Consider the following 9,785-nt stretch of genomic DNA (forward strand, 5'->3'; position numbering starts at 1 on the left):
CTCAATGATAATCGCTGCAAATATGCTTAGCTATTAGATTAAGCCTGGAGAACATCTTGTAATTAAAATTCCGATTCCCCATTATATGAATAAATTGTGAAAGAGGAGGAGGGTAACCATATCTTTGGGATACCAGATTACAGGCAGCTCATCCGGCACAGCAAGTACTTGCTTCGAAATGTAGTATCAATCTAGAGGGAAAACCGTTAGTAAGAAACTCTGATTTTTGAAAATCAAACGACTTTTGACAGAGTTCTGACTGTGTAAAGTCTTGACATATTCCCTTAAGCACTTTAATTTAAGCACGAATCGCGTTTTTAACGTTAAATGCAGTATTTTTCTTGAAGCCAAAGTTTTTGAAAATTGGATAACTTTTTGATAAGTTCTGATGAATGATTTCACCTGTTCTTAAAGTCATTTTGTAGAGCTTAAGTTATAATTAAAAAGCATTGGTTTTTGATAATTGGAACAGCTTCGACAAATTTATGGCTTTGTGAAAATGATGAGGACATACATCAAGAAAATTACAATGGTAATCCAATTGAATGGAGCAGCCCCTTTGATGCCTGCTTATCCATGTTTGTGGATTGTCTTGTACATTTTGGAAATGTAAGCAAATGTAAGTTTGTTCTTATCGAGTCGAATATCGAATACCAATCCTAATAGCAGATGTAGCGTTATCATTGAATCATGCCCCCGGGAGTTTTATGTCAATATGCACGCATTTCTATTAGCCGACTAGCAGAAGTTGTCCTAACCATTACCAAAAGCCTCCCCAAAGAAAGTCGCCGGTTCATTTAGCCAAAAGCTTTCCATTTTTCTTTCTCTGCACTTTTTGTTTTTTGTGTTTAGTTTTCTTTTTTGCTTTTCCTTTTGACCCACACATGTATGTGTTTATATATATATATTATACATCAGTATTTGCGCTCTGTTTGCAAAATACGCACATTTTTACTCAATTGACATTTTAGCTAAAAGTCTTTGCCATCACCGGCACGGAAGTGGTGGGCGGGTTTCAGTCCATAACAGCAGAAACCAAACCCAAACCGAAACCCAAGCGAGGCCATTCCCATTCCCATTCCCACTCCCTTTCCCGTTCTACGTTCTACGTTCTCCGTTCTCCGTCCTCAGTTGCTGTTCCTGTTTCTGTCCTGGTTTCCGCAGACAGACGACCAACAAACAAAGGTGGCAGCCGCTACTTCTATCTACTCAGTGTATGTATGTCTTTAGGTCCGTGCTTCCCTGTTTCCTCGTTGCCCCTCGCCCCGCTTCAATATCACTCTCTGTTTCTTTTTTTTCTTTCTGGCATTTCGCTAATGGTGTGTGCGCTATAAAGCTGGCTAATGCCCGTAGAACCCTTTTTCGCTACACTCCCTTTTTCACTCTCACTCTGACGCTGTGTCCCTCTGCCCTATAATTGCCATCCTGCGTTTGGGCATGCGAAAAAAAAATAAGTATAAGTAAGTATTGAACTCTTCCCTCCCTGGGTGCCTTTTGTGTAAGGCAACAAAGGTCCTCAAAGGCTGTAGAGTACTATGTATAACAGAAAATAATTGAATGGCAAAAGTAACATTTTGTTGCATTTATATTCAGCTGACTGATGGATGACTGAGACAGGCTGGGTGTACTGTGTATATGTATGTGCTTGGGATCCCTGGCGAGCCCCTGTCGAGTGTTTTGTCCTGGCCATTGATGTGACTGTTTCGATAATTGCGAGTTTTCCACAGGAAATCGACAATTGAAACGGTTAATTGTGGCTACTCACTGTTGGCCAAACAAAGCCAGTCATTTGAGAGGCGTTGCTTTTGAAACAACCGATTCTAAAAGTTGACTCAAAAACTGTGTGCAGCTATTGAATACAAATATACCCATTATATTGTTAAATATATTTACAGACTCGAGATTTTGACTTGTTTGACAATCTCAACTGGCATGTCTTGGCATCAAATTTAAATTATTTCGATATTGTGAGGAGCTTAATTGATATTTATTCACATATACATTTCTATTAACTTGAAACAGAAATGATGTAAACAAATTAAATATTCTTTGGTACCAATTATAGGGTAGTTCGGAATCGGCAAGCACAGCCTTTAAGAAATATGCATAAATAGATTGAACAGCTCCAAAATGTTGTATAAATTTGCATATGGGTGTTTATTTCTAATTTGCCTAAAACTTTGTAAAATGTTTTGACCGAAACCCCAAAGGCAATCAGTGAAACTCAATTACTAGATGAAGGAGCAGCAGTATCAGAGTGAGATACAAGACGAGAAGGACGACAACGAAGAAGTAACGCAACAGTTAAATGGGTCATTTGGTCTATTTATCATTTCTGACTGGCCTCTGCAGCAGTTGGTCATTCAATTTGTGCCCTGTAACTGGCAGCAATCAATCAAAATGCGAAATTCTGAAATAGACGATAAAGCTGGCTGGGTCTCAACCCTTTTTTCAACACTAGTACAATGGAAACACGTGAAATTGGGTAATCGCTTGTGCGTCTGAATTGGACAGCCCCAAGAGTCAATTCAGGCCTCAATGTTTCTGATTCGTCCTGGTCCTGCTCTTGGTCCTTGTCCTTTTTTCGACTGCCACCTTCAAACGCTTGAATCGATACTGGGAAGACAAATTGTACGATTTGCCAGCAGTTGGCCCTCAGAGCCATAAAAATATATTTTGTAGCCAAATAAATAAATTTTGCAAGTGTACACGAGTATTTTAAAATTGCTTGCTCGCTGTAATTCAATCTTAAACTGAAATTGAAAGAGTTCAAAAATGCTGCCAACTAACACAAATTACATTCTCAGGCAGCACTTTAAATAAACCTCAACTTCTAGTGGACCAAATTAAAGCTTATATATTAAATATTATTGAGTTTTAAAAATGACTATTAGAGTGCCTTTTTATAGATTACTTGACAATAAAACGAGGAAAGAAAAAATGTAAAAGAGGCAAAAGCAGCGCACTTGAAAAAATATATTAATGATATCAGCAACTGCTCTCCTTCGTATTAGACCGGCAAAGAAATTGTAGGGGAATGTGGGGTATTGATCAGTATAAACAATCAGAAACGGCTGAGTCCGATTTTGTATACTCAGTCTTAATATATTTCTGCTGAGAGCAGTTGACCGCAGCGCAAATAAAATCATATTAAATCGTAATGTGTATATTCTATTTATAAGTCTGATAATGATAATATGTGATTCATATTTGGCAGCGGCAGCCAACGAAAAAGAGGGAAGTACAATCAATTTAAACATCAGTGAAAAACTAGACATTTTTATATGTATCAGTCCACCCTGGCTTCCAGGAAAACCGCTGTGAAACCATCACTAATCTACTTGCAACAGCTGAAGGCAATAATAATAACATAGCAAGGAATCACGTAGAAATCATGCCTGCAACCAACTTGCTGGCGGAGGCTCAGGTTCCTTTGATGGTGACTCCTTCCTTCTTCAAATCACAAGATTAGCACCTTCACTCGTGATAATAATAACGAGATTGTTCATAATTGTGCAGTAGAATTTACTTACGGCTGGTGCAATAATAATTGTGAAGCCAGGTAAGCAAATGACTCTCAATATTTCACAGTTTACATCTATTCTTTTGCAGTTTATTAAATGAGAGTAAATTGGTAGGCAAAAATAAATAAATAATGGTATTTATTGCGAAAAAATCAAATTGCTTATACGGTCAACAAAAATATAAAAACGATACAAATGTAAAATGTACTCGATTTCTGTTTTGTACATAAATGAATAAGAATAAGCATTTGTGACTTTCCCTAACATTCAAATGCAACAAACATACATTCGTATCAGGAAAGTCAGAAGCATATGCTCAGTCGGGGTATCTTGTTTTGTTAAATTATTCTAATTGGAATTCAAAGCCTTGCGAAATAATCCCTCATTTTGTCGCTCGTCAAAGTCGATTTAATTTTACATCTAAGCTAGCTCTGGAAAGCCAAACAATAGCAATTCAAATACAAATAAATAGGTGGTGCAATTGTGAATTTGTAAAAGGTGTCATCAATTTGCGGTAGCAGGAAGGCAGGTGGATGGCAACAACATGCGGCAAGTGGAACAGAACAACTCCAAGTTGTCACACGCTCTACTTGGGAATTGAAACGACGACTTTCACCCAACAACAGAGGAGAAGCGAGCTTGTTTGGACAGCACAGCATGTTTGCAAGAACGTCAGCCTTTTGGCATTACATCTTCATTTATCTCAAGTGATTTACACTTTTGTGTGTGAATCTGTGTGTGGATATATATATATATATATATAGATGTGTGTGTGTGTGAATGTGAGCACTGCTCCTCGCCATGTCCTTGTACACATGAATAATGCATTGTAATTTAACAGCATTCTGTAGTTTCAATCTTAATATTATCATCATCAACATCAGCATTATTATGCTCATCATCATCATGCAGTTCGCTTCTACAGCAGCCGTTGTGTTTAAACCTATTGAATTACAAATTTCTTCTCAAGTTGTGTAGTTGCAACTCATCCGTACGTTTCCTCATCCTCGTCCTGCCGTATCTTGGGTTGCCTCAACTCGCATAATTTATGACAATGCCAAATGCAAAATGCAAACTTAAACAATTTTGCGGTTTTGTAAGTGATTTCCAGCAAAACGCTGCGTCAACAGTCAAGGAATAAGAACAGAAAGCAAAAATACAATTTGTGTTTACATATATTATTTATATTAGTTGCACATAGATGTCTGCGTTTTGAGCTAAAAACATATGAGAGCTGCCTTTAGCAGAGCGCATTTAAGTAATCTTTAATACAGTTTTCAAATAATAGTACTAAAGCTTTGAATTACAATTTTAAGTATTTCGAAGACCCAATATTTTGAGTTTGCTCCAAGTACCCATTATTTAAATACTCTTTGATTACACAGATTTTCGATAGAAGCAAATTAAAGAAAACCAAAAAGGTATCAAGACAAAAGAAAACTCCAACAGCGGTTGGCACTTTTATGTGTTGGTCAGAAAAAAAATATAAATAAATATAGAGAAATTACTGCTAATTTATCTCTAATAACCGGTCAGCAAACCGCATGACAGGGCAAGAAATAATAATAATAGAAAAGAAAAGAGGATCACATGGCAAATGGCCATCAGTCAGCGTCAAAGAGAGAAAACTATGTGGAAACCCAAACTGAAACTAACCAAAAACGCAGGTCTCGAGGACAGCGGACTTTGTTCCTCCTTATTGCATGAGGGTTGTAAATAAGAGTTGCCTCTGGCACTCATTACGATTTGATTGCGATTAGAGCATAACTGGCCCAGCTGACAAGTACTAATCACCATCTACCTCATCTTGAATAAACTACATTTTTGAAGGGCCTCAACTTATTGATCAATCACAAAATAGAGCTAGGGAATCTGCAACGCCTTTTAGCTTACAAATATATATAATTTGAAAAAGAAAAACAAGATTATTGTATATGCATCCAACTTTGCTGAAAGAGCCGTGCCATGAATATGTTTCCTAAACACAGCCACTTTTATTGATTGACCGCAAACTTAGCTCCTATTTCGCACAATTGATTCTTGCAACTCAATTTGACTTTTGGTTTATTCACAATTTGGCACTGCACACTGGTTCAAGATTTGCATAAATTATACTTTATCATAGTTAACTTTATACATATGGTTAATGTGACAAATTTAAATTTCTATTCATAACTCATAATTCATAAGTGTAAGCCAATGATTTATTATATTATTAACGCTTATATTAATTTCTTGCCACTGTGCAAACTAATTTCTTATATGGAAACTGTTAAAATTATTTACTTTTGTGATTTCCATCATTTGGCCAGACCAGCGAGCCTATGAGCCGTGAATATATATTTACTTAACGCTAAATAAAGCAAACCACATGAATGAATTCCATTTGGCAAATTGAAGAACATTTTTATATTTATGGTTTTGGGACAGAGAGAGGGTGTTGGATGGAATACAAAACAAAAACAAAAGCATTTAGATGTTAGCGATGCTGGTCAGTTTGTAACCATTTATAATTAAGCAGCATTTCTTTATATGGTGGTTGTAGTAGAAGTAGTCGTCAGTGTCAGTATCTTGGCCAACATCTTTCTTATCTTCTTTAGCCACTTGGCCCACTTGGGGAATTAGTCGCGTTTGGATGTGCAAATGCCACAGATGGCCGTCACAATCATGGCCAGAATGAGCAATAGGCCAATGCGTATTAGCCAAGTGGCGTTCTCGTAGCTCACATCCAGCCAGATGTAAATAGAATTGATGGCTCGAATGTAGCGTATGTAGGCGGACATCAAAACACCATTCGGTTGCTGCCAGAAGGACAACGGTTCGACATCCCGCCATTTTGCAAAAGCCAGCTCCTTGAACTCCTCAACGCTGTTGGCCACTGGTAACTTCCGGAAAATGCCATCTTTCACATGCAATATTAAGGGCATGTCGTGCAATGAGAAACGTTTGAACGTCTGCGAATACTCCAGCTTCATGATGGCCACATTTATGTCGGTGTGCTGCAGTCTCATCTCTTTGGCGAACTTGCTCCAGATGTGATCAAACTTAAAGCAGGTCGTTATCAGTGGACTACAGAAACTGATCATCCATTCGTCGTGCAGCATCAGCTCCCAGGTGTCCTCGTCCAATATAAATTTCTCATTCTGTGGATTATCCATCGTAAAGCATTGCCGCAGCTCGTTTCCCACAACGCAGGCAATAAACAGCAATGTACACAACAAAATTGTTCGAATTTTCATGACATTCGATTATTTGTGGCTTTCAGAAAAATATACTTAATGTATATGACACTCACAAGTCAGGATTCAAACAGAATGACTTGAGATCTGAGATATACTGGCAAAGCCTTCTCAGTTATTGAAACGGGTCACTCAAATAAATATTGCTATTTACCTCTGTGCAAAAATTAATGCCATTTGTATACCTTTGCAAAGTATATATTCTTGATCAGCATATCGAATTGATTTGTATTTAGTAGCATTTTGTGTTCTTATTCATATAAAGACTATTTTTACTTTTCGCATTACTTAACAAATAACAGAAATAGCAACAACTGTCCATATTCACAGCATATTTCAACTTGCCAGCTAGCGAAAGGTAAATGTTATCAATGAAATTGAAGGTCCTAATCGGGCTAAAAAAAAAAAAGGGGATCAAATCGCTTCACTGAGCATTCAGGCAGCATTCAGCTTAGGGGCAAACAAACAACTTTATAATGAAAGGACTGCAAACCAAAAACCAAGAAAAAAACACAAAAAACATTGAGCTGTAAAAAGAAAAAAGGGCGGGGGTGTAAAAACCTACAAAACTGTTTCATTCTACTGCTAAGAGATTTAACATGTAAATTTGGAATTTGAAGATTGAAACCGTTTGCAAATATTGGAACTGAATGCCACAAATAAAACAAAACGTTACAGATATAAATTGAGAGAGAGGCAAAGACAGGGACATAGAGATAGAGATAGAGATAGAGATAGAGATAGATAGAGAAGCATATATATTGCAGCTATAGATAACTCCATAGGCTTAGGTACGCATCACTGACTAATTGGAGAGCCAACGACTGTTTGACACGCAGGCAGAGGCAGTGGCAGTGGCAGTGGCAGCGGCAGCGACTGAGGCACACCTGTGGCCAGGTAATGCCATCGAGACCTATGTCAATTGCTACTGCCACTGACCCTGCCCCTGCCACAGCCACTGCTCCTGCCCTTTGCCCGTGCCCCAGTCGAATAGACCTTGCGGCATTGTTCTAGAAACGTTTGTGTGTTCCCAAAAACAAAAAACAAAAAAAGAAGCAGTCTGCCAAGGTGAGCTCTATTTGGCATTGTAAGCGCTATGATGGATTTTCTGCATTTGCCAGTGGCTCGGCTGTGATTCGGAGTTTCCCACGCATCGAGAAGCGCGCTAAACCTGCAGCCATCACCTGTGTCCTTTTTATGTTCTCTATTTTGTCGAGCCCTTAGGGGTGTCCCGATTCCGTCCGTGACCATGTTGTGCGCTTATAGCACCCTAATCTAATGACAGACCCGAACAACATCGAATGTTGGTTCCCAGGCATCTTGCACAGCAATTGGCGCGCGCTTTAATCCCCTCCCCCTCTCCACTGCATCGTCCTGACTCTGGTGTGGGTATTTTCGAATAGTGCAGCAGTCGACAGCCGAGAAATTGAGAATAAATGTGTTTTGCTTCTATATGGGCAAGCAATTTATCTTTCATATTTCATATATTTCCAGTGCTAATCATGAGTCTAGCAAGTGCCAATATTGGCCAGAAATGTAGCCAGGAATTATTTGAGTATGAAATGTTATAATAACAGTAACAACTTTCTACAACAATTATATTTAAGAATATAATTTTAATTAAATATGAGTAAAGCTATATTTAACATAAAATTGATTGGATTTGTCATTATTGTGCTACGGTGCTATGTCTATTATCAATTCGATAAGATAAATAATTGCAAATCAATAAAGCCACATATCTTCCAAAATTTCAAAGCTATAGTCACCAACTGGTAGGTTGTAGGCGATATTCTGGAATAATCAACCATGTTCATGACCCCGATAAGTCATTGATAGTAAAGGTGGACAAAAATTGTTGTATCACGCCCACCCCCGCCCAAATAACGGTAAAAGCCTATATCTTTTGCAATTTAGAACAGTTACCAAACTTGATTGGTAACGTCCTTTAACCTTTTTTTTGGGATAAATGGTAAGGAAAAATGATTGAGACTGATTGATTACTGATTGAACTAATAAGAAAAGCTAAGCAATCTATACTTTCAAACAAGTTTTTGGAAAATATATTCTTTTACAATGCAATCCATTCACTTAAAAAACCTTTAATGGTAGGGAGCACTGAAGTATATACCGTTAGAAGCTGACCTCGGCAAATGGTTAATATTATTGTTGTTGATGTTGTGGTGCAAACAAAGCATGAGGTAATCGGTGGCAAGTCTCTTTTCATGTCTGAGTCACATTCGTTGGCTCAAATAATTCACAAAACAACAAGCAAGCACAACAACTACAGGAAACACAAGGAAATTTTCATAGAGAAGCGCAAATACCTGCACTACTAATTAAATATCATATTGCCTATTAAGGGGGGCAAACGGCGGATTGGGGCAAGTGGTACCTGTACCCGTAATAAAATAACGCCAGCCATTAGTGGCGTAAATTATATTCACTGCCGAAAAGCGAACGAAAATGGGACACGTGAGAATGGCAAATAACATTATTCCGCATAGACATGAAGCGTCGCTTATTTTGGTTTCGTTTTAATTAAAGCGGTGGCCAAAACCACGTACCACATAGAGAGGCACCAGAGTCACCAAAGTCATCAGAGCCACCAGAGCCACCGAAGCACCGCAGTGCAATGGCAACATTCTGTTGATTGCGAAACGCATTCATCAATTGAATGTCTCGGATCAACATTATTTAAATAACCTTCATCCAACCTTCACCCGGGTTAGAAGACACAACATGGCCGCCCAATAAACTATAAAATGGAGACAGACTGTTACATAAACCATTAAAATTACTCTTAGTTCCGATAGAACAAGTCAAGTCAATAAATTATTTCCAAGGTGCTGCTAGCTACTACTTATGGGCAGTCGAAGAGCCCTGCTCGTCCAATCTTCTAAATGGCTGAGAAGACTGATAAAATATGATAGATTCTTGCTTATGATTTTACATCAGTTTTCTGTGCTTACATCGGTCTCATCAGCTGCAGCTATCAAAGATGATTTACCTACGATTGGAG

General features: G+C 38.1%; 1 protein-coding gene across 1 annotated transcript; it reads right to left on the reverse strand.

Moving 5' to 3' along the window:
- Positions 1-6,145: 6,145 nt before the first annotated feature.
- On the reverse strand, positions 6,146-6,682 carry LOC6558953 (thioredoxin-related transmembrane protein 1). Its single transcript, XM_001984726.1, has one exon. It carries the CDS (start codon positions 6,680-6,682, stop codon positions 6,146-6,148), a length of 537 nt encoding a protein of 178 aa, XP_001984762.1.
- Between the last annotated feature and the right edge of the window lie 3,103 nt (positions 6,683-9,785).

This window comes from Drosophila grimshawi, unplaced genomic scaffold, assembly GCF_018153295.1.
Source record: "Drosophila grimshawi isolate 15287-2541.00 unplaced genomic scaffold, ASM1815329v1 contig_44, whole genome shotgun sequence".
NCBI classification, from domain to species: Eukaryota; Metazoa; Arthropoda; class Insecta; order Diptera; family Drosophilidae; genus Drosophila; species Drosophila grimshawi.

Bases quoted from the DNA above. Each gene is read 5' to 3' on its own strand.
- LOC6558953 (XM_001984726.1), bottom strand. From the start codon at position 6,682: ATGGATAATCCACAGAATGAGAAATTTATATTGGACGAGGACACCTGG.